Here is a 24,647-nt window from a genome sequence, read left to right as displayed (position 1 = left end):
AGTATTTAAACCAGGTGAGTTATTAGTTATTATTTAAGCAAACGTGCTGCTGATCTCTCAAGAGTTTTCTGTGGGTCGCATCTTTTTTCACAGTAGCCCCATGATGTCAGTGCTAAGCGCTAGAATTCCAGTGTTCGTAGCTGTGCCCAGCCCTCTGCCGTGACACTGGTGCCAATGTCCTGTCCTTCTGCCAATGCCCCCTTCCCACCATACTATCCACTGCTCCAGCAGGATGCCTGTTAGCACCACCGCTCTTCCTGACTGCTGGACAGGCACTAGCAATCAGCCCTAAAATCAGCATCCTGCTCCGCTGCTTCTAGTCACTAATCTCCCCTCACCCCGGGGACAGCTGTACCTGTGGCCGCTGCCACTCAATGCAAGGGAGATCCTGAAAACCAAATGACAGGCTAGGCTGGGCTGGGCAATATAACTCTGTATCTCGTGGTGTTTTTTTAATTTTTATAAACTATTTATTGGGAGGAGCCTTTTGGCTGGAGAGAAAATTATAATAATTAGCTGGCTGCTAACAAAAATGTGCGTGTTCTTTGGCCCTTGACTAGGATTATTATCATTGTGACACATGTATTACAAGCCAAGCGAGTTTTTAAGCATAGATCTTTTTGTGACCAAGTTTGTGGTTTTTGTAATTTATGTAAATAAAGTGCATTTTTTTTAACGGACGCCCGTTGGTGCCATGTGGGCCTCTCACTGGAATAGAAAGCAAGAGCTGGTGTCTGTGTCTTCTTGGCAGAACTGCAGGGCTCCAGGGACTGATTATGGAGTGGTAGGGTTGTGTGAGTCAGGCAATGTGGGGTCAGTGCCCTGCTGTGTCCCAGATTGTGTGACACACCGTGGGCAAGTCATGTTATCACTTTGTGCCTCAATTCTTCTGTCATGGGGGGATCTGACACCCTTTGCCCTGTGGACTCTTCAGTGTATAGGCTGCCCAACAGGGCTCCCAGCCCAGCTGCCACCTCTCTGTGTCACCATACTACAAACAATAATGCAAAGTGTTGCAGCATCAGGTCAGGTCACTCCTCTGTGCACTGAGGTGCTAGAAGGGGGCAGCTTAGGGGAGCCAGGCAGGAGTCCCTGGGCCTTCACTTTAAAAACCAAGGCAGCACCAAGCTTTTTCCTTGGGGTGAGAAAACAACGCAGTTGCTAAAGTAGAAAAGCAAAGGTGGCCCACTGAATAGATCTCTGGACTGGTTCTTGGGAGACCTGGGTTCTAGTCCCAGCTCTGGCCCTGGCCTGCTGGGTGGTCTTGGGGCCTCAGTTTCCCCAGCTGGGAAATGAAGATAATGCTACTGAGCTGTGTAAAGGGTGAGGTAGTAGTATCCTGCAGCAGGGCAGGGGCTAATTATGAACTCTTCCCCTCACCTGCCAACACCCACTTCCCTCCACCAGTGCAGAGGGGGTATGAGGCTGGTAAAGGGGATGGCAGCATATTAAGTGTTTGGGCAGCTCACTTGCCAGTAGCAAGGGCCAGCTGTGCTCGTGGGAAGCTTCAGCCCCCTGGGAGGCCAGAACCACCTTCTTCCATAGCCACCTGCATGGGAGGCACACACGCTCCTATCAGCCATGGGCTAGACACATGCAAAGCCAGCCACTTGCACTATAAGGCCCTTCCTGCTGACACAGCCCAATGCCTTAGCCAAGTATTATAGCCTATCTGGCCCTTTAAGGGGTGGGCCTAGCACCCCTCCTGAGCTGGCAAATTAATTATAATTAGTGACCAAAGCTGTTGAAGAGTCAGGCAAGAGAGACTCCCTCCAGAGCCAGCCCTCCTTGGCTGGGGGAAGAGGGTGAGGAGTGCTAGGGGCTCCTGTTCCAGCAGCAGAGCAAGGAGCTGGGAGAAGTCTGTGAGCCAGAGGAGAGGCTGTTTTACTACAGACTCCTGGGCAAGCCCCTGGGGCTGGAAGGGACCCAGGGAAGCAGCAGCATGGCTAAAAGGAACAGCACTAGCTCTTAACACAGGGACCTTGGGCAGCACCCCAGGGCAGAGGGTGGGGAGAGGTTCCTGGGCCAGGAGGAGGTGTAACTGCCTCAGCACCAGCCTGGCAGGACTGCAGGCTGGGATGTTGGGACTGCTATATGTACTTCTATCTGGGTGTTGGCACAGATGGGGCTGAGGTGGGGGGCTGCAGTAACAGAATCAGGCCAACCCAAGGTGGCAGTACTGCTCAGCAGAGGGCACTGGGGCAGAGCTCTGCCCTACCCTGGCCTGGCACCAGGAGGTGCTACAGTGACGAGTGCCACTGCTTCCACCAGGGCTCTGCTTATCCCTAGCAGAGGGGCATCTGTGCCCTTCCAGGCTGGAGGCCAAAGCCCTTGTCTCACCAAGTTTGATTACACTCTCGTTAAAGGCAGCTTTCAGGTCCCAGCTTGCAACCCTCAGCAGTGAGATGCAACCCGCCCCCCACTCAACACTGCCCTGGCAGCAGGGGCAGGCTGCTGAGCTCATGCTCATGCTAAAAGCAGTGACTTTTCCAAGCCAACCCCATGGGAGACCAGAGCTAGCTAGCTTGCTCCCCTGCTGGGGATGGAGAGGAAGAGGAAGGGGAAGGGGAGGGGGGTGGACACCACCCACAGTGCATCTGCCAATAGCCCCTTCCTCCCCTTCACCAGGGCCCTGGCTCATGGCTGCAACCCAGGATGCATGCAGCCCTTTCAGGGCTGGGCTGAGTCCTCACAGCAGAGGCTGCAGCGCAAGGAAATCACTTCCCTCCCCCTCCTTAGGTTTTCCTTCCCTAAACAGATGCTAATATCTGCTTGTGGCCTACGGCTGCAAGGATGGAGTGAACTGAGCTACTGAACACTTCCATTTGTTCCCTGAGGGCTAGCACTCCATGTCAGGCTCTGTATATCTGCCTGTTAAACTGGAGACAGCTAACTCTCTCTAATGAGCTTTCCTCACTGCCCCACTATGCAAGGCACACAGCTGTCTGCCATGTGTGCAGCAGCCAGGGGCTGGGAGTAGCAAAGACGGCACAGGGCTAGCTCCACTGGCAAGTTGAAGCCACTGTTTGGATAAGGCAGGTAAGACCTCAGGCCAAGGTTGTGCCGGACCTGTAGCAGGGCAAATGCTAGGACCTCAGTTAGTCTCTACCAGACGTTGTGCTCAGTGATCCTCTGGCCCAGGTTGTGGGGAGGGACACTAGGGCTTGTTTTACTCTTAGCACTGGTGTTCATTCCCCCGGTTCAGTATGCAGGGAGGCCCAGCTCAGGTACAGTACCACACCAGGCAGAGTCAATGCAGCTGGGCAGACACAGCTGTCGTAAGAGCTGATGCACAGGAACAGAGCTGGCCTAGGTGGCTGAGCTGAACTTATCCCTGAAGGTCCAGGAGCAGAACTGTTGCAATAAATAAATAATAATAATAATAAAAAAACCCACAACCCAAGCTAGCACAGCCATCAGCTCTCAGATAACGAGAATAGCAGCCGAAAGCCCATGTAAGAGCAGCATGCAGGCAGTCACAGCTTTTAGGCAGTAGCCGGCAAGGCTTTAAGGAACAGCTGTTTAAAAGAACAAAACATATAGCGTCACAGCTGAGATTAAAATCTTAACTACAGGAGGTGGTTTTTAATGGTCCTGCTTTTCTAGCTTAGCACCAAACAGCCTAACCCCCACTGCAAGCTCCAGTTTGATCAAAATGCAGTTTAGAGCTGCTCTTCTTGAAGACAGATCCCAGGTGGAAACAGACATGACAGCACTTAATTCAGTCTCCAAGGCTGCAGCTGCTGTTAGCACAGATGCATTTAAAAATGCCTCAAGTTTCGAGACAAAACGAGTGACACTTGAATTTTAGTACATGAGCAGCCATGAACGGTAGCTTCCAAACCTCCCTTGATGTTACCTACAACGGAGATCTGCATCATCAGTCCAAAGGTCTGCAGCACCGAGACTGAGGGAGAGCAAAACAAAAACAAACCCACCCCCAGATTGATCAGAATGAGGGAGGGCTCATGCTGTGATTGCACCCGACGTTCTGGAGTAGATGCATAAGAGGCCTGTCTCCTTGTTTGAATAAAGGCAGTAGAGTCTCTCCAGATCTGCTGCACAATCTCCTCCCCCCCCCCCCTCACTGAGGTCTGGATTCTTGCGGTGGAATCTACAGGGCTGTGATTACTCAGGACTTTCGGTGTGGGCAGTGCACGCACACAAGCTAAGCGAGAACTTAGCCTGGGGGGTAACTTACAGTTAGCAGCACAACTGCATGTTACTCAGCTTTCCCCACAGAAGTTCGTCTCATCCCTGAGGCTAAGCACGAAAGGGAAGAGAAAATGCTGGGACCTGCCACAAGCTCCAACATCTGTAGAGAAAGGGAATTCTTCATGGGATCTCAGCAGGCAGAGACAGGGCTGCCCCTTGCAACATGCCCTTGAAGGTCATGGGCCATTTGAGTGAGTGGCTCTGGCCTGTTCTTGGGAAGGGAGGGAGTCAGACTGGGGCTGCCATGGCTTAGTCTGCATGTCCATTGCCCCTCCCCCCCAAAAAGGCCAGGTCTCAGCCGCTCACACCTTTGGAGCAGGTTCTGCCACTGGCCTTTTGGGGGCAGGAGTAAGTTTGTCGCGGGGGCCTGGGCTTTTCATTTCATATGCTGCACCTCCCTTTCCTCTTGTGCCCAGCCTGCAACCGGCCCGAGAGGACGTCCTTGCCTCTGGTTTCGCATGTGACAAAGCATCCGAGCCGTAGACAGGCCGACACTGACAGCAGGGTTTTACACAGGGGGTTTGCTTTTAATGCAAAGTTTTAACTCAAGAGTCTCACAAAGCTCTAGGAGCAACACGACCGTATGCAAGAGGGGAGCAGGGTTAGGAGCCGTCAGCTGGCTGTGCGCTGCCAGCCGCCGTCCTCTGCAGCGGGATGATGCAGATGCTGTTCTTGGCTTCTTTGATTCGCCACCAGCGGCCCAACCTGAACATGAGAGAGAGACCCTGAGCTTTTGTTTCCCCCACTCCCCAGCAAGAAAGCCACCTGGTGCCAAGCTGAGCTCCCTCCTCAGAGGGTCCTGGTGCTGGCACTCAGTGCTTCACGCTGCTCTAGCGCCTCCCAGGGGCTCTTGGAGTGCTTTGCAGAGATCCAGCACCTGAGATGCACCATCTCTGGTCTACAGAAGGGGAAGATGTGTCTCCATTTCCCCCAGGAGAAAGCAAGTCACTGGTAAGGCTGCCCTGGAGCAATGGCAGGAGGAGTTTCATACCAGTGCCAGCCGGGCTTTTAAGAGGGTTAGTGCCATTTTCTGCCCTCCCCTCCTAAACAGCCCACTCCTCACATGCTTCACCCCGAAAGCCGCCCCTTCCCAGCATTTAACAGACCCTTCTTCCCAGCTGAAGAAGAGTCTAATGCCAAATGTTGGATTTTTCTAAGTCCCCAGCACAGGCTCCGCCCCATTGCCAACTCCTTCAGACTGCACACTGCAGAGGGATGACCACAAGGGCTGGGAGAGGGTCTGGGATTAGCGGCTGGGGCCTTGGGCCAGAGCCCCTGGGACCCCATGTAGCCTGTAGCTAGCATCGAGGCCGGTACCTGTGTTCCTGTCCGACCCCAACAACCAGGAAATCCCCAGCATTGGAGAACTTCAAGCTGTTGACAAAGCCGATCTGAGAGAGAGGAAAAGGCATGAGGCCAGTACCGCAGGCTTGAGAGCTATTAGTCTGCCGGGACACTCGAGTGCAGGGCTCCCATTAGGGCAATGCAACTTTGATCAGGCCGAGAAGGGATTTAATCTCAGCAATTCACTGGCTTCACACACCAGATGGGAGGAGCCCCTCTGGGCTTATTCCAGACCCCAGCAAAACCTGCACTCCCTCACCCCAGCCTGCACAGCAGACTCGTTTGGGGAAGGGGAACTCAGCTGGACAGAAGAGGGAAATTCCCATCTCTCCTCAGCCCCAAGCATCCACTCCCATGAGCCTCGCCTGCCAAGAGGGAGCCTTCATGCCCACGCCCCTTTCTTACCAGGGGGATGTCGAAAAGTGGCTCCAGCCTTCGGAATCCCTCGCCGCACTTCCACAGCCGCACGCTGGCGCTGTGCGAGCCTGCGGTCACAGAGCAGAATGTGAGGGCCTTGGGCGGCCAGGCCCTGCGCCTCCCCCGGGCCCCGCCACGCCCTGCACCGATCCAAGCTAGCGTGGTCTCCCTCAGCCCACGGCCCTGCCACCACACCAAGCCCTGCTGGCATCCACGACCGGCACCCCACACAGCCCAGCTCCCCCTCCCTGCCACCCCACCAACACAACGGGGACCACAGGAAGCTGAAACTGCTGGCTGGGCAATTGGAGCAGCAAGCTGGCCTATTCCAGGGGAAAACACCATCCTGCCTGGGGTTAGGCGGTGGTGGATCCTCATCACTCTGAGGGAGCGAGTCAGGACCAGAGAGGAGAGCAACGCAGCAATCTCCTGCCAGTGACACACAGGACAGACTGGTCACAAGGCCATGGCTCTCTGGAGAGGCCCAGCCAATGTCCCCAGAACCCCAGGTGCAGTTACCTCTTGCTCCGAGCTCACCAGTCATTTATTGTATGTGACATGGATCCAAGTTCAAACCAAGCCCTCCCTCCCCCTCCCAGCCTGCCCCAAGCCACTCCCTTCCCATCCAAGCAGGACTTCCCCACTCCTCAGCTAGTTTCTAAGCCAGGGTGTCAAGCCTGAGAGTGCCAGGGGTAGGAGTTGTAGGAGTGGCAGGGACTGGGCTAGTTGAGAGCAGCATAGGGCCAGTTGTGGGTAAATTCCCCGGGGCTGCCAGGAAAGCAGAGCCAGGTTCCCAGAAGAAGAGAGAAGTTAGGAGCCTGAGGAATGACCCGTCCAGGGCACTTTCCATCTGAGCCCCTCGGAGCACTTCAAACAGTAACCCGGCCCCTGAGGCCGGCATTGTCCCAGCTGTACAGAGTGCTGGCCCAAGCTGCAGGAAGGATAAGAGCCAGGGAGGAAGCCCAAAGCCAGAGCCAGGGAGGAAGCCAAGATCGCCCAGCTGCCAGGGGCCTGCAATGTACTGCATCCTTCCTCTCCGCCCCAGTCCCAAAGCAACAGCAAAAGCGAGGGTCTCACAGCGCGAGGCACCTGTGGCTACAACGTCACTGTTCAGCAGGGTGGCCACTGAGGAGATCCAGTACGGCTGCTCCAGGCCCTGGGCGCCGTGGTTACTGTGTGCTTGCCTCACCGTCGTGAGCGGCTTCTTCTTTGAAAGACCCCAAAGGGCGACCGACCTGTTGTGAGATGTGGAGCAGATGAGCCTACGTGCCAGAGCCCAGGCCTGCAGCACCCCCAGCATGTTTCCAGCAGGGTTACTCACCCGTCGTCCGCGCCGGACACCATGTGCTCCTCGTTGATCAGCTGGACGCAGTCGATGGAGCCCCTAAGATGGGCAGAGGGAAGGAGGAGAATGATTTGTGGCTGTGGGCCCCCTGGGAAGTTACCCTGCAGGGTGCCAGAGCACCAGAAGCAAGGGTAACCCCAGAACTTGAGCTGAACGCAGACCGGGCTTCCAACACCACCCCTCAAAGGAGACTGTGCTGGTGGCACTCAGCATGCTTCAGAACAGGCCTCCTTGGCAGCCCCTCACTGCAACAGGCAGCCCCCTAGAGGTGGAGCATTCCCTAGGTCACCTCCCAGAAGGGCACATTTCCGCTTTTGGCTGCTCCCTCACTGGGATCTGGCATGAACGCTCTGGACGAGTCCTCCTGCCGGCTGAGCCGCTTGCCCTGTGGTTCAGCCTGGCTGGCCTAGTTCCACGCTGCACCACTGTGATATGGGAGCTTGGCTTGAGCTGCTTCCAGGAGCTGCTGCCGGGAGGAGCGGTCCCATGCACCGTGCAGTGCTGTGGATGGCCAACAGCCAGCCTCCCCAACCCAGCATGTCTGCATCACTCCTGCAGGCACTAGGCAAGGTAGCACGTGCCACCACCAGCTCAACAGGTGTGGCCGATAACCATGCACGAGGCAGGTGCTGGGAGGCATCTGACAAGACACTGGGCTGCAGAGCGGAGGAGGGGAGGTAGAACAGACCAGGGCTTGCAGCGCAGTTGCTGGCAACCACCAGACGGGTATTATGCTTTGGCAGAGGAGCTGCCATGGAAGGTGAAGTGGGTTAAGCGGAGCAGACACCCCGCAGCCCTCACTACCCTCTGCAGGGGCTGCTGCCCACACCTACTGGTGCCCGTAGAACACAAGCTGAGACTCCTCAGGGATCTTCCAGACCCGGACGGTGCCGTCTCGCCCGCCTGACGTGACACAGCACTCCCGGCTCAGGCTGTCCAGCCCCGTGATCGCATCCTGGTGCCCGAACCTGGAGTCGGGGGCAAACCGAGCAGAAGATGAGACCCAGTCTCAGTAACCCAGGGAGCCCAGCCTGGCACCTTCTACATCCCTTCCCACACAGGCTCTGCATTCTCAGCCTCGATGGTCATCTCCCACCACCGCATGGCCGACGCTGATCACTGGTTCTCCTGGATGGGGGGCTTGTGGCTACAGCACACCAGGCCTCCACCCCCACAGAATACTTGGCCTCTCACCAGACACAGCTGGTAGAAGACGTGGCGACGTCTATCTCAGATAACCACGCTTGGCAAGAATGACTCAGGCCCTCAGGAGATTTCTGAGCTGCGGCCACATCACAACTACTGATGCAGTAGGAGGGCTCCCGATCAGGTGAGCCTGACCATGGGTGCCACCAAACTGAATGGGCCGCTTGGTAGGGCAGGGTAGCCTTGAGCAGTGACCATAGGACAGCTTGGGGGCCAAATGCATTGCTGGGCCAAGTCTGCTGGAGCCCCCTGCTCAGGAATCCCAGTCTTCCATCTCCAGGGTCACCCCAAAAGCCACATAATCCTCCCAGCTCAGCCGCCCTGGCTCTCCTGCCCCAGGGCACAGAGAACTGGGTCCTCACAGAGTTTCCACGTAGGCGTTCTCAGCCACGTTCCAGACTTTGACAGAGCGATCGTGCGAGGCGCTGTACAGCTGGTGAGTGCCCTTCTGGAACGACAAGCCCTGCATGGGGGGAGAGACAGGTGCTAAATACAGAAGAGTGGCTTTAATGCCGATCCAGAACTGCATTCTCCAAGGTGACTATCCTAAGGAAAGGCTGCCCTGGAAGTAGCCAAATTTCCCACCCCTCCCGAGCTCAGCACCTCAGAGGAAAGGCACTCGGCAAAGGGGGAAGAGGATTCCCATGGAGAAAGGGCTCCCTGACTTTTGGTCAGAGCCTAGATATGTTTCCCAAGTCAGCGTGGAAGGATCGGGTGCTCAAAGCCGCCTAGTTGTGTCTGAGCTACTCGGCCCCAGCACTCCAGCCACTCACCGTCACAGCGTCTCGATGGCCAGTGAATTTATACAGGTGCTTGCATGTGACAGCCTCCCAGATCATGATCAGTTTGTTCCTGTCTCCTGTGGCCTGGCAGGGAGACAGAGGACACTCTCACCAGCAGCCCCTAACTAGTTTTCCTGGGTCTGTGTCATCACAGCGGGCTGTGTGGCTGCACTATTATGTTCTGCTGCCATTTCAGAGGCCCACAGGGAGAGGTCTCAGCCAGATGGGATTCCCCACTAGCCACCCCTTGGTTTTGTTCCCAGCTCACTGTCTTCCTCTGGAGAGCATACAGAGCAAACAGCCTTTGCCCTTCCTCCTCCTCTCGGGATGGTCCCATCAGCACCACAACCAACGCTGGAGCCCAAGGCTGGTGAGATCCAGCTGTGCAGCCAGCCAGAGAGGCAGCGGTGATACTGTGTGTGCTGCCGGTGACTGGTCCCAATCATGGCACAGCAGCCATCAGCATTTCGCCACTGGGGCAGAGATGGACTCTGCTTCTATCAGAGCAAGCTCCCCCAACAAGGTCTCACCAGACAAGCCATGTACCATGCACTCACAGCTGATGTGCTGTTTGCAGCTCCTGTATCCTCTCTGGAGGGTGGCAGCGCCCAGCTCTGCCTGCCAGAGCAGCCCACCCAGCTCCGAGGGGGGGCCAGGGACGGAGAGCGGGCAGCAGGGCGGGGGATCAAAGGGGGTCCAGCATTTGCAATGAAGCAGAAAGCTGACAGCGTGTGCCAAGAACTCAACGACAAGAGCCTCCTCTCACTGCATGACTAGAGAACAAGGGTAAGCCAGCCAGCAGGGGAGAGGGCAGGGCCTGGCCGTTCCTCCTTACCAGGTATTTGCCATCTGACGAGATGGCCATGGAGAGAACATGCGCTGTGTGGCCGACGTGCTGGGCCTCTGTCCCCTTCTTCCCTCCAGGGATCACGTGCAACTTCTTCCCGCTCTCCACATCCCCTGCAGCAGACTGCATCGGTCACCTCCTGCCTGATTCTGCAGGGCTAAGCCTCTGGCTTTCTTAGCCAGACTAGCAGGGCTGCCTTGGCCAGCATGTCCTCTTGGCAAGCCAAGGGCCATAGAGACAGGGCCAGCGCCTCCCCAGAGGGTTAGGAAGTAGAGCATGCAAGGCACACCTGATGGTCCCAGCTCACCCATCTCGTTCCATTAACGGGGACTCCTTGGTAATGAGGCAGGCGATACCAACTATTCACATCTGCTCAGAGCAATGTGCGGGAGGATCACAACAGTACAGTGGAGTTCCTGCACCAGCCCCAAAGCAAGCTGCCAGAGGGCAGAGCTGACGCTGTACTTAACAGTGCCTTCTATCCCACTGTGAATGCTAAAGTCCGAGACTCATTTTTTCAGGAGGGTCAACTTATTTTGGGCCCCTAAGATCTAAGCACCCATTTCTCTCTCCCTCCCCTCCTCCCCCCAAGGCAGTGGGAGCTGCGTGTGCATGGCACTTCTGGAAAACAAGGGTGTAGGTGTTTGGAGCTAAGCACTCAAGAACTGAGGGACACCCCTCCCCCCCAAATTAGTGGACACTTCTGAAGAGTTAGATCCTGCTTGCAGGGTCAGTGCTGCTCTAGCACTAAAATCTAGCTTGTAACAAAGCAAGAGACTTCCCTTCAGAAGAGGAGGCTACAAGCAAAACTAGAAATTGACAAGCTCTAACAGCCTGCCCTGCATAGCTGTAACGTGTCAACACGGCACCTGCCGGGAGATGGGAGAGGATGCTCTTCACAACTGTCTTTGGAAATGCTGGAACCTGCAAGCCACTGGACTAAGAGGGGAGGTGGCCTAGGAACAACTCACATTTGATGATGGAGCAGTCTTTGGCAGCTGAGAAGATGCACTTGTCATCTGGAGAGATGACCAGGCAGGTGATGGGCAGCTGGTGACCTCGCAGCACTCGGATGGCTGCTGTATCTGGAGGCTGCAACTGTTCACACACAGCACCTCATTAACAAAGTGCTCCGGCGCCACAGAACTTGCATGGGGTTGCGAGCTATTTTATCCCTGGTGATGGGATACACACTGACTTCAGTGGGAGCGCAGCACCTCAAAGATCTAGCTGTCAGCACCCAACTTTAGAAGGTCAAGATTTTCAAATATTTAAAGGTACTTATATACCCCCCCACACCCCCATTACCAACAACAGAGCACTACCAACACCCCTGTGATAGGACAATGCTATTATCCCCATTTTAAGATAGGAAACTGAGGCACAAACATGCCACATGACTTGCCCAAGGTCACTCAAGAAGTCTGTGGCAGAGCATGGAATCTAACCCAGGTCTCCTGCCGTCCAGTCCAGTGCTCTACCCATTAGGACACGCTTCCACAGAGCAAACCTGGATCCACAAGAGTCCCAGGTTAGTGCAGGGCCACCTTGCCCTAACATGCAAATGCTGTTATTTTCAACTGAACTAGGAGCAAGCTCGTCCGAGGCGCCTGCATTGAGAGAGAACAGTCGATCTGACAGCTGGGAGATTGAGCCAGTCCAGAAAGGGATCACATGACAATGAGACACCCTCCCCTTCCCCCCCCCTCCCCCCAAGGGAGAATGGGCAGCCAGCAACCTCTCCCTGCCCCTACCCAACTCTGAAACAGAGCTGTTCATGCAAAGCTTTGCAAACTTACATCTTTGGCGATCAGTCGCTGCAGTTTTCCCTTCTGTTCAAGCTGTTGAAAGTATGAGGCAGTTAGACATGAGCAGCAAAGCCCTAGGCACTCAGTCCCTGCATAATGGAGGCTATTCTGCCCTTACAAGATGTGGAATGAGGACAATTTAGATATAAAAGTTGTTCAGTTGCACAGTCAACTGCTTGACCATGCTTTGGTTTGGCCTGAAATACATTCCAGAAAACCAAATAACCAATGTCACCCAGGCTTGTTGCTAAAAGGCAATAAAAAGCATAGGACAGGAAGAACAGTATCATATCGAACCTGGCTCTGGGAAGCTCTCATGAAGTGTTAAATTCACCTTACACCAAAGATGTGCTCCCAAAGTCACCACCCTAAAGCCACCTTTCTATATCCTACCCATTTACAAGAAGTGCTGTGTACATCACCTGAAACTGGATTTAACCAATCAGCTTTCTATGTTGTTTTTCTGGTACCATGCCGTACCCCCTTACCTCTTTGTTCTGAGAGCATGCACTCCAGGTACTGGGCCCGTGAAGGCACCTCTGTGGTTTGCATGGTCTTATCTTTTTTCTTTGGGACATTCTAGTAATAGCCTGAGAGAGTTACTCCCTACCTCTTGCTATGATAAAACACTCCTGTGTGCTGATCCTGACCGTTTGCCTATCTTCCTAAGCCAAAGCTTACTTCTGTGAACGCAAGGGGGTGGGGGGGGGGAATTCCATGCAGAGATTCAAGTCACTTTCTCCCCAGCTGGGGGATGTTTGGAAGGCAGAGACTTAGCTTTGCTCTGGCTACTTAACGAAAGCCGCAGTAAAAGTCAAATGCACGTGTGTGGGAGTGAGCAGACACCCTCGTCTCAGAGATTGTAGCCACGAGACAGGCCCTCAAGGCAGGCTGAAAGGAATTGGGGGGAGGGGAGAGGGGGGAAATCCCCAGGGCTCCAGGAGCATCAGAAGGGAAGAAGCAGGCGCAATTCAAAAGAAAAGATGTCAGCAAGCAAGGAGCCCCTGAATCCATTAACTCCTCTCCCCCAAGCAGCCTACTCACCACATCTTCCTTCAGTCGGCCAGCAACCAAGTCCTTTTCCAAGGCCTCCTCTTCTGCCTTTTCCTCCTCTGCCCAAGACACAAGCACAGAGACAGCACATTAGGAACGGAGCTCCGCATGCACAGCAAGAAGGCATTCGACTGAAGCAATGAACATTCCTGCATTAGCAGAGCTTCCTCTCCAAGAGGAGCAAGCAGCAGACTGCCCTCAAGGAACTACACATCGGAATATTAGCACAGGCTTTTAACTATGCAAATACGTGGGGAACTGGTCCCCAGTGACTGCCTGGTCAGCCCTCCTGCTCCAGACTTAGACCCCAGATCATCGGGCCCAGTCTCATTTACGGTAGTTTCCTGGCCAACAGCAGACTACACATCCCCCCATATCAACATAGAATCATAGAATATCAAGGTTGGAAGGGACCTCAGGAGGTCATCTAGTCCAACCCCCTGCTCAAAGCAGGCCCAATCCCCAGACAGATTTTTGCCCCAGATCCCTAAGTGGCCCACTCAAGGATTGAACTCACAACCCTGGGTTACATGTGGAAACTTAAGTATTCTAGCTCTTGCATTACCGCTTTAAGGCAGAGTTTATCACTATGCCCGTGCTATAAGCAGTTCCTGAGCATACTTCAGGGCTTCATCTGGCTGCATTTTATATCCTTTTCTGGGGATTATTTTTAAAAACAGCTGGATAGGGGGTGCTGCAGGTGTGACCGACACACCTGAAACTTCCTCACTGGGTCATTCTAGTCTATAGAGGTTCTTATGACAAGTGTGGCATTGTAGGATCCAAGCTTATAGTCTATGCATCCTTTGGCACTACACAGAAATTTTGGGAAAACATGATGTGCTTGCTGTTACGTGCAATGGAATCTTAAAGCTGCTAGTGTCTCGGGATGTTCCTGCCATTGCAAAGTCCTATTTTGGGTCAGTTCCCTGCTGGGTTAGGTGGTGATTTTGTCAGCTCAATGTGGAATGGAGCCAGGGCTTAGTGTGAATGCAGCTGAAAGCTAGAACTGCATCATGCCCATGGCTCCTGTATTGTCCCCACTTTAACAAGCATTGAAATGGATGTGCAGAGAAGGGACAGCCTTGCCCAACATCTCACAGTAAATTGGCAGCAGATCCAAGGTCAGAATCCAGGCCTCTTGATCTAACTGCTACACTCCCTCTGAAGCGTTCCCCAGAACAAGCTACAGTAGTAACACTGCCCTCTTGTTATATTAGTCTCAGTGAGACTTGTACTTATCCTGCTAGGAAAACAAGCCATCTAGATTTACCCTTAACCTGTTTAAAAAAAAAAAAAAAAAAAGTCTTTTACTGCCATTACATGCAAAGGATAAAGTACAGGCGGTTGACAAATTCAGACTGGAGATACGGTGTACATTTTTCAGTGAGGGTAATTAACCACTGAAAAGTTTTACCAAGTGTCATGGTGCATTTCCCATCACTGGCAATCCTATGTAAGGGGGCTATAAAGTGTATTTTAAAAGAGCTGCCCTAGTTCAAACAGGAATTATTTCAGGGCAGATCTCTGGCCTGTGTTATACAGGAGCTCAGACTACATGAGCACAGTGGTCCCTTTCTGGCCTTGGAATCTACATGAGCACAGTCTCACTAGCAGATCTTTCAAGTTTTTTAAACCTGGCACGTGCCTTGTTTAGATCCTTTAATGACACCCTATTTGTGCTTCCCCAATGAGACGTTGAAGGATGGCAAGATCTTGGATGCAGACTGATGATTTGGAACTGCTTTGTAATTTACAAGTTCTGTATGTTGGCTTGGTTATTGGGGTGCTTACTGTATGACTAGCCACTTAGATCAACAGGGCAGTCTGGGAAAACCAGCAGCAAAGAAGAAGAGCTAAGCCACCACTCCGCAAACACCTGAGAGTTGTTAAGGACAATGCCAGGCCTTTGTGCTTTCATGATTCTGGTTCTGTCTCCTGCTGACCCCACAGGGCTGTTGACCAGAAGGGCAGGAACAGAGTAAAAAAGCTGCCAGAGGGTTAAAAAGGAACTCTCTCTCAAGGGAGGGGGAAAACAGGCTGAGACAGGCACTCGGTGGGTTGTCTGAAGAGGTCAGGCCTGCCTAGGCTAACAGTAGGGGATTGTAAGCCTTTACACAAGGCAGATGTGTCTAGACCATTCTGTTCTATAATCCTCTCTCTCCAATGCTTTGTTCCTACTGCAGCATAGAAATTGTGGTTTTAAGAGCCTGTTTTGGCACTATGCACACCTGTGAGGGTCACTGTGGCAGGGAAAGGCCAATTAACCCAGCTGGAGGGTGGGTCAGGCTTAACTGAAGATGAAGCCCAGCTAATGGTGCTATAAAAGAGGGGAAGCCCTGAGCAGAAGGGGCTGGAGAGAGAAACTTTGCAGTTGCTCTGTAGGACTAGAGCGTGGGGAGACTAGGAGGAGGTTCAGGAATCCTCTCAAGGAGAGAAATCTGGCAGGAGCCCCAGGAGAGGGGTTGCTGGAAGTTTCCACTCTCTGGGAGAGGAACCACAGAGGAGCCTGCAGAAAGGAACTTGTGTCCTGGAAATGTTCCTGAAGGGCGAGAGTAGGAGACCCTTAAAGCAGACCAGGGAGAAGAGAGACTCTAGGAAAGAAGCCCTAAGGGTCAGTGGCCTGGGAGGAGCCAGACCATCAGGGAGAAAGCCTGGGGAGGCAGCCTCCTGTAAGAGAGGAAAGGCCCTGCAGAGCCTGGGACGGGGGCAAAGCCTGCAGAGGCTCAACCCTGGGAAGGGTGGAAGAGTTTTGGTACCTGTGACACTGTTACCCCAAAATACATGGGACTAAAGCATGACCTGACCAGAGGGCCATGTCATGAGAAGAGACCCCTGCAGGGCTGGACCAGCTGTCACCAGGGGGCACTAAATGAGGAAAAAGATGCTATGCCACACCGATCCACAAGGGGGAACTCCAGCGGTAAGTCCACTATCTTACATTACTGCTCATCAGACTCCTAAACGGAAGAACTGCAGGTGCCAAACTCAATCACACCTGCAGGATAACCAGCCTTGATACACAGGATATAGTAGCCCAGTCTAAGAGTAGGAGAATTGCAGAACCCTGTCCCAGGCTAGGCAAGGCCTGACACCTCAGGTGATGTACTCAGAGACCAGCAGCTTATTCTGCAACTGTGGCAGATTTTATCCAAAAAAGATAGTATTTTACATAGCAGATGACTTACAACAAGCTTCAGGACACAACAATGCAGATGACAAAGAAAGCATTTCAGAGCTTTTCTTTCAAGTTACTCGGAACACAGACAACACATCCATTGTTACATGTCAAGACAAACTGTAGATTCGATTTGTGTAGCAACTGGGTCACCTATGCTGAATTGCCACCTTTAGGAAAGTAAGCAAGCAGGCAAGGAGTAGGAGACACCGCATTTTTGTCACTTTTAATTTTATACTTCTCTATATACTAGTAAATGCATTAAACTATTTAGATTGTCCCCAAGGAGTTTAGACTGCCTCTTCTTTGGGGTCTGTGCTTAATAGTAAATTTCATCAAGCGAAAGCAGTCCACTCATTACAGCACTGAAGCCTGAGTAGCAGGGAAGAGGCACAATTCCTGTGTGCAAATCAGTAAGGAAGAGCAGCAGGGCTGAGGTACAGCTACTAGTGTCCTCGCTCCTCAATAGCATCCCCTGCACTGCCCAGCGACATGCACCCAGCCTGCCGAATACTCACCCTGCTGTCGAAGATGCTCCAGGTAAAGTTTGGCTAATCTCAGCTTCTTCTCCTGTGCCGTCTCTTCAATCTCTTCTGCCTCATTGTCCTTCTTCCGCTTCCCACCAAATGTAGGGCTACAGGGGAAGAGAGAGAGGGTGGGGGGTGTGCATGGGAGGGGGTCTCTTCCTCCAATCATAACACCTTTCACTTTATAGACCATTTGTAGTCTAGTATCCAGTCAATAAAATCTGCTTTTGGACTGAAGTCTGTGTACAGAGGGACATTCATTCACAGCAGTTTAAGTACATAAACAGGCCCCACTCAACTTTATTTAAAAATGTATAAAAGGGCAAGTTCTTTGTAATTAACCAAGAAATAACATTAAGTGGAGAGGGTCCCCACCACCTAGTATTAGACCCCACATTTCTGAAACAGTGGCCCCCACCACTTTAAGTGAGAGGGACTGTGAAAGTCTGGCTTGGAACAAAGTGCTTCGTGCAACTGTAACTAACTATAGTTCTGCAAGAATCCATCCAAATGAACAGGATAGAACAGCCTGCATAGAACCATGGAGCCAGATTCTAGTCTATGTAGATACTTACACCATGCTCATCACTGTAGCATCTGAGTGCTTTCCAGCTGAGCAATGTGAGTAACATCTTCATATGCTTATTCTCTCCTCCCCTCCTAAAGGGAGAAGTGTATGCAGTGGAGTGGTCTGGGATTTTTTTTTATACACACTGTGGTGATGGTCCTTAATTCCTGGGGGAGTTTGTTCCCCAGTCTGGGACAGGCCCCCGAAACCACTGTCTCCTGATTGTAGGAAGTTGCACAGTGATCTCAGGAAAAGCATACAAAAGAAGAGCTCTGGGTGTCCCACCTTGTTTCCCCCCACTGAACCCCAGGAGGCGGGATCTCTCTGTATTTCTATGGCCCTCACCTCTACAGTGTTTGGGCACCTTGGAGTGGAAGGAGGGGTGTGCATGGATAGGGATGTTTCCTGGCTTCTGCTCTGCAGGGTGGCTATCTGAGGGACCCTTTGGGGCAACACCCACAGGGGGGCTAGTGCATTACTTCTCTGCATCGGAGTCGCTGGAGATCTCCTCATTCAGCTTCGAGCCAGCTTTCTGCCAGGATTTCTCCTCTGCATCAGGGACCTCAAGAACAAAACCCTCTTTCAGCACATCCTGCCTACAGCAACAAGGGGTGTGTGTGTGTGGGGGGGGGGAGAACACCAGCCCACGCTGTCTCCCCTCTCATAACTGGGAGCGAGGGGGGCAATGGGCAGGGAGAGCCCACTCCTTGCAACCACCCTAGGATCCCCACAATGTTGTCACCTCCAGTCCATAATAAGCAGAGGAAAAGTGATAGACAACTACCTTAGCCAGCCTAGGAAATCCTTGCTTCCTCCCCCATTCCCCCCAGCCCTTTTGCCCCCGACCTACCTCCATTCCCATAGCTCCCTCCAACCCCTCTAGCCTTCCACCCCGTTTCCCCTACCCAACCCCTCCAGCCCCCTAGCCCTCAATTCCCCCACCCAGCCCCCTGCCCCATTTCATCTACCCAGTCCCTCCATCCCTCGATTCCTCCACCCCGCCCCTCTGTCCCCCCGCTTCCCCCAGCCAGCCCCTCTGTCCCCCCGCCCATCCGTCCCCGATTCCCCCACCAGCTCCTCACTTCCTGCCCTAACCGATCTCCTCCCCAATGGGCGCCCTTGTTCCCACCCCACCCCCACCTTGCGCCGCCTGCGCCCGGCTCCCCCCGCCGCGGCCGCTCGCTGCTGCTGCTGTTTCTTCTTCGCTCCCGACGCCGCCATGCTGCTGACTCCGGCCCAGCCTGCTACTCAGCACCAGCTGCACGTGGCGCTCTGGTTCCGCCCCTAGATCCCTCCCATTCGGCAGAGCCACTCCGGCCCCGCCCTCAGCTCCCTCTCCATTGGTTGGAATTACTCCCAGGTCCGCCCCTCCGTACTAGCGTTCCTTCCAGGGCTAACGCCCCTTTCCTCCCGCATTTTGCCCCGCCTCCCCCTCCTATTGGACAAATCTTCCGCTGGCCCCGCCCCCTGTCTCCTGTTGGTGAGCTGAGCTGCCTGTAAACGGGGCTTGTTCCCCAGCCGGTTTCGTTTTGCACATGCGCGGTGTGCTCTGCTAAGGCGGGCGTTGTGTGAGGTGAGTGTGCCACGAGGGGGCGCTAGAGCCTGCTGCGCACGGCGCTGGGGTGGCCAAGGCCTCGGGGCTAGTTTTGTGGAGGGCTCGGGGCTGGGTCCTGGGGCTGGTTTGGGAGAGGGTGAGGGCTTGGGGCTGGTTAGGGGAAGGGCTGGTTGGGGGGGGGGGTGAGGGCTTGGGGCTGGTTTGGGGGGAGGACTTGGGCCCTGGGGCTCGTTTGGGGGGAGTCTCGGGGCTAGTTTCAGGGGAGGGTCTGGGCCTGCCCCTTGGCCTGGCCCTGGGGGTAGCGATCTGTGTCATTGTGGAGCGGGGGTCTTGGTGCAGTAGCAGGTGGCAGTGTTGGGGCTGGGGTCCCTGTGTGGGGCGGTGGCTTTGGGGGGTGCTGTTTAGATCTGGACTCTTGCTTTGGGGGTTTGGCAGACCAGTGGGGAGGGTGAGCAGACAGGGCCTGCCCCAGGGGGTGCTGAGCAGTCATGGCTCCCGTTGGGTTGAGCGGTGTGGGGTGCTCAGCACCTTGCAGGATCTGGGGCAAAGGCCACTGGATTCTAGCAGAGTTCAGACTTGGGAACAGTAGCATCTAAACTGGTCCCAGTTGGGCCTTGAAGTTCCCACCTCACTGGGGGACTGAGATGTCAGGTGGTGGAATTCATGGTGGTGTTCTGTGATGCCGTTCATCCACACAGCTCACTGCGCTGTGCGGAGCTGGTGGGTGCTGGTATCCCGGTTTGGCAGGGAGACACAGCTGGTGTTACTTGCCCAGAGTCACTTAAAAAAACATGAGGGGCAGCTAGGAAATAAACCCTGGGGGCAAATCTTCAGCTGGTGTAAATTGCCACAGCTCCACTGGAGGATTTACCCCCTGGACTGAGCATGTGCACTAGCCCTTACTGCCCCCCTTCCCTGCTGCTGTTTAGCTCAGTGGTTCTCACCCCTGCAGCTGCACCCAGCTCAGAATTTCTGCAGGGAAAGAGGCTTGTCCTGACCATATTGTTCCAACAGGAACAGGTCTGAGAGCATCCAGGCTGGAATGTGCTGGCCTGGCTGAGAGCTACCCCCACGTCCTCCTTTCTAGGAAGGGGCGGGAGTTTCTCACTGCTGTCTCTCTCCCCTAGCAACTCCCCTCCAGTTCCCCTGAGCCCACACAGCACAGAGACCCATGCCAGGTGACCTGCAAGCAGGCATTAGTCCTGGCACTGACAGTGCAACGTGAGGCTGCCGGCTCACTTCTTCCTTCCCCTGGGCTAAGCTGGCTCCTCTCCCACAAGGGGAGTTGCTTTGCAGTAGAAAGGCTGAGGTCACCGGGAGGAGGAGAATGGCAGGGAGAGTGGAAAGAGCAGGCGGCTGTGCCAGCTCCGGCTTGTCTAAACTTGTCCCCATTGCATTCCTCCGCTGAGGCCGGCTGGGAGGAGCAGCCCTAGACCCCCCAGTCTGCGAAGGAGCTCAACGCAGGTGAGTGCACCTCTGTTTCCCCAGCAGGCCAGAGGGCAGTTGGAAAGGAGCTGAGTGGAGCCTGCAGCTGCCCTGTGCATCTGTCCCTTGCTGTTAAAGCCCTGAGGGGCCTCAAGGGCAGGGCACACAATCTGCTGCCTTCAGGCCGTGGCTGCTGGGATTGATGTGAAGCAGGATTAATTTTGGGAATGGAACTGCGGTGCTGGGCCTTTCCTGCCTGCCGAATTCCTTCTCCTCAAAGAAATCCTAGCTCAGGACCAACAAACCCCAGGGTAACTCTAGCGCCCTCCCTGCTCCATCTCCGCCTCTCCAAAGCTCCCATTGCTTCGCTGTGCACAGAAATGTCTGGAAAGGCCCCATTCTCCACCCCTCACTTGTTTATGTTGCTTGTTTGCTCTTTGCCCCTGCAGGGCTGCTGCCTGCCTACTCAGGCACCACACTTACGGAGGTGATGCTTCCCAAAGGGATAGGTCTTGCACTGAGCCTGGCGAGATTCAGGGGCATTCTGCTCTATGCTCATACTGCTGTACGGTCCATACACAGCTGCATAAGACTAGGGCTATACAGTACAGCCATATGCATCTGGAGTGAATCTCATATTCACGGAGTATGTAGGTTCAAGTCTTCATTGCCCATTAGTGGGGATATTATCACTAGAGACTGAGCTGTGCAATCTGCCCAGAATTCTTCTGCCCAGCCATATTTCCTTCCTGTTTGGTCCTTGTTTTCTGTATCCTGCTCTTGGCTTATATTACTTGGACACCTGGAATAAATTGGGTGATTCTTCCAACCCAGCTTCCCCTTTGGTTTGGGGTCTGCTGCTGGCATTGTGTTTCTTTGCGCCAGGGTATGCAAACAAAGCTTAAGTGGAGAAGTGCAACCGGTGCTTGCCATTTGGCTGGGTGTATTAAATTTCTCCCTTGGTCCCAAGGGAGAGGTTGTGTTTAAGCTGCTTTTTCTGCCTCTTTCCCAGAATAGGGGGGCAAAAAAGATCATCTACCCATAAACCCCTTCACTTTACATTTTAAAGATGACCTGCCACCTATAGATTTGTGCCATCCCCCCCACCCCGCTTTCTGCAGGCTTGGCAGGTTGAAAGGTTTGGGGGTTTCTTGCCTTAGAAATATTAGGCATGGCAAACCTAGTCTTCTCTAGCTTTGCTGGAGGACTCCTTGGCGGCTGCTTGTGTGGACTAAAAGGTCAATCTTTAACCAAGAGAGCTTTTCTCCAAAGTGTGTAGTGGGTGTTTGAATTCAATAGAGTTAAAATAAAATACCAGCGTTTTAAACAGTGTGAATAAAAATGCTTTCCCTTCCCAGTTCATTAGCTTTCACTCCTTTGGTGTCTGTGATGTTATAATTTCAGTTCTTCAGTGGTCCATAGAGTCTTCCAGAGTAGGCTAGACCTGCCTGCTAGCTAAGAACTAAGCAGTAGTAGTAGTCATAATGTAAAAAATAGAGGAGGAAAGAAATTTGAAAAAAATGTATGCTTTCTTTCGGCATCTTAAAAAGCACACTAGAGCACAACACATTTGTCCCCGTTCAGGGCAGCTGCCCTTGTATTTCCCCCTTTGTGGTCCACCAGAGGCTCTTCAGCTGTCACCTCTCTTGGAGAGAGACCCACATCTCTCTCCCTCCTGAGTGGGGATCTTTAAGACTGCAGTTTCTTGCCTACACTGTGCAAGCCAGACTGCCTAAACAGACTAGTGTCGGCACTTCGCTTTCTCTCCAGCGATCGTGAACAGCATAATGGCCTGCAGTTATCAGTTACCACCCAGCTCTTTCTAAGCAAGCACATTTATTCTTAAGGTGAAAGCATTACAGAGAAACATATTAATAACATTAAAAGAACCTACACGTATGCTAAAAAGCTTACCATGGGTCACCCCAATTCCAGCCTCTGGCCCTGGGACATGTCAGTCCTTCAAACTCCACAGCTGGATTTTCAGTGTGGCTATGAGTTTATAACCAGCTCAGATTCAGAACCACCAGGAATAGTCCTGGCTCTTTCTTTATACAGCTTGAGCCTTTGATCTTGGCCTCTGGTAATAAGTAATCAGCAGGCAATAGCTCACACCTCAGGGTGTAGTTTCAAAAGGCCAGGTTTCTGTATAGCTGGACGTGGGGAATTTGCATTCATCTCCCCGTAGCTTTTCCCCATGAAAACCACTTAACACGTTTTGTTCCCATAGTCCATTCTTGTCTGGCCCATTGTTCACTATAGTTCTGTGAACCCCCAGGTCTTTCACCCCCCCCTCCCCTGAGCAGTTATGTACAATCTGGGCCCTCAAATGAATGGCTAATGTATTATTAATACAACGGGCCCCAAAGAGATTCAAACTTAGTTCAGTGAGATCTCCCAAAGATACTGCAGAAAACTGACACATCTGTGACACCACTTCTCCCACCCCTTAAAACTTCTTCAATCAGCAACCAGTCACCAAAGAAACCTGCGTGTCATGGTCACCCGAAGGGGGTGCTCTTCCAGCCAGCCAAGGGGCTGTCTCTTTCAGCTGCATGTTGAGTAGGACACACTTGTTGTGCCAGTACATCCTAACACAACGTGCTTTGTGTTGCTGCATAATCCCATCGTGCTGCTTTTTGCCACATCGCAGCTGGATGCTGAGTGAAGTCTGGAGGTTTAACCCAGGGGGTTGAGGATGAAATCCCCATTGATGTCAGCTGGGCTGGGGCTGTCTGGGTTTGACTGGGTGTGGTTCAGTTGGAGTGTGCGCTTGTGCCGTCAGATCACCAGGCTGGACTCAGAGGTAAGGGGACATTTAAATAAGGATCCAGCAAAACTGGTTCCTCCTTGGCTGTGCTGAGCCATGGCAGCGCTGCGCTTGAAAGACCTCCTGGTTTGATTGTTCAGAACGCCAGACCATTTGCCCACAATGGCCAGGTGAGCAGTGCTAGAAACTGGCTTTGCCAGATTGGTGTTTAAACAGAGAGTTAGAGGGTTTCAAACCTGGTTCCCACTCCAGGGCAAACAGGGCCTTCCCTTAAACAGAGATCTCACATCAAGCAATCAGAGCATCTGATCACCACCTCTCTCCCAAGGAGTAAGGACCCACCCATGCTACAAATACAGCCGAATCAGGGACCTGGTGACCGTCAGGCTTTTGCTGCCCCTCCTCTCACTCTGGTTGGATAGCCCCCATGGGGCGGGAGAGGAACAGCAATGCAGTCCAGGACTTAAGCTCTGCAGGAGAGTGCTGGAAACATATTCACCAGCCTGCCGCAGAGTGCAGCAGGCTAAACTCCCCCCCTGGCAGTACGCTCCCTGGGCCGACAGCCACCGTCAGATTACAAGTGGGTTCAGCTGGACGGATCCGTTGCCCGACACGGGGCACTAGACGGGTATTTCATTCGTTGAGCTTGTCTCCTGTCAGTGTTTGTCTGGGAGAGACAGACTGCTCTGTATGGACCAAGGACTGAGCCCAGACTCTAACCAAACATCCTCTGAGGGTCAGTGGTTTTCCCCCTCTTCCTCTTTGGTTGTCTCTGCCACTCATAATCCTCGTCCTTCCTCAACCACTCCAGCGCTGCGTGGTCCTCACTAGTCGCATCCCCTCTGACCCAGCCCCTGGGCCTTGGACTGTAAGTTCTTTGGGACACTGGCTGGGGCTTGACTTGTTCCTTGTATGCTCAGCACACTTCCGAGTGCTCCAAAATGAACAGTAGCAGCTGGGGAGGGGGGGCTTGCGCTGTCTTGGCGTGCGTGGGGCTAGTGGGCTAGGGTGGGGAAAGGAGGGAGGTTTTGCTAAGCAGATACAGGGAGTTGTCCTGCGAGGGCTCCAGTGGAAGGGCTGGGGAAAGCCTCGGTATAGTCCAGCTGTGCTAGCACTAGAAACGTGAGGGCGCCTGGGCTTGGGATGTTTCCATGGCAGCTTTTATAGACTTTGCAAAGTATCTTTCATCTAAGGATCTCCATGCACTCAACACACACTAGTGAGATGAAGCCTCACACATCCCCTCTTCAAGCTGGGGAATGATTATTATCTCCATTTTATGGGTGGGGAAACTGAGGCACAGAGGCATGTGAAGTGACTTGCACCAGCTCACACACCAAGTCAGTGGCAGGGCTGGGAGCAGAACCCAGGTCTCCAGGTGCCATAAGCACAAGACTAGCCATCCTCCCTGGACCCAGTCCTGAAGAGCTCTTGGTGTTCACCCACTCCTTATATAGCTTTGGGATAATCCTGGGAATTGAGCAGGCTGCTGGCCTGTGGCAGAGAACGGCCCCCTCGCCCTCCATCCTGCCTCTGCAGGACATAAGTGACTGTGACGGAGGCCCTAATTCTTATTGCAGCAGGGTGGCCATTTCTGCAGGGAAGCA

At 53.5% G+C, this 24,647-nt stretch overlaps 1 protein-coding gene across 1 annotated transcript; it reads right to left on the bottom strand.

Moving 5' to 3' along the window:
- Positions 1-4,743: 4,743 nt before the first annotated feature.
- On the bottom strand, positions 4,744-18,511 carry RRP9 (ribosomal RNA processing 9, U3 small nucleolar RNA binding protein). The gene is made up of 15 exons (XM_065408401.1): positions 18,431-18,511; positions 17,770-17,852; positions 16,714-16,829; positions 13,009-13,076; positions 11,956-11,997; positions 11,128-11,254; positions 10,145-10,269; positions 9,301-9,393; positions 8,890-8,990; positions 8,155-8,289; positions 7,298-7,360; positions 7,054-7,211; positions 5,965-6,044; positions 5,533-5,606; positions 4,744-4,920 (listed from the first exon to the last, which is right to left on the bottom strand). The coding sequence occupies exons 1-15, from the start codon at positions 18,509-18,511 to the stop codon at positions 4,818-4,820; spliced, it is 1,449 nt and encodes a 482-aa protein (XP_065264473.1). The 3' UTR covers positions 4,744-4,817.
- Between the last annotated feature and the right edge of the window lie 6,136 nt (positions 18,512-24,647).

This window comes from Emys orbicularis, chromosome 7, assembly GCF_028017835.1.
Source record: "Emys orbicularis isolate rEmyOrb1 chromosome 7, rEmyOrb1.hap1, whole genome shotgun sequence".
In the NCBI taxonomy this organism is placed as follows: Eukaryota; Metazoa; Chordata; order Testudines; family Emydidae; genus Emys; species Emys orbicularis.
The sequence above is the reverse complement of the archived record's forward strand: the minus strand, read 5'-3'. Positions and strand labels throughout refer to the sequence as shown.

What these genes read in the sequence shown, in the direction of transcription:
- RRP9 (XM_065408401.1), bottom strand. Translation starts at nt 18,511, where the DNA reads ATGGCGGCGTCGGGAGCGAAGAAGAAACAGCAGCAGCAGCGAGCGGCC. An exon ending in CCGGGCGCAGGCGGCGCAAG is followed by an intron (nt 17,853 to 18,430) that starts GTGGGGGTGGGG and finishes TTTGTTCTTGAG; the next exon opens with GTCCCTGATGCAGAGGAGAA. An exon ending in AGCCACAGGTGCCTCGCGCT is followed by an intron (nt 6,045 to 7,053) that starts GTGAGACCCTCG and finishes CTGTGACCGCAG; the next exon opens with GCTCGCACAGCGCCAGCGTG.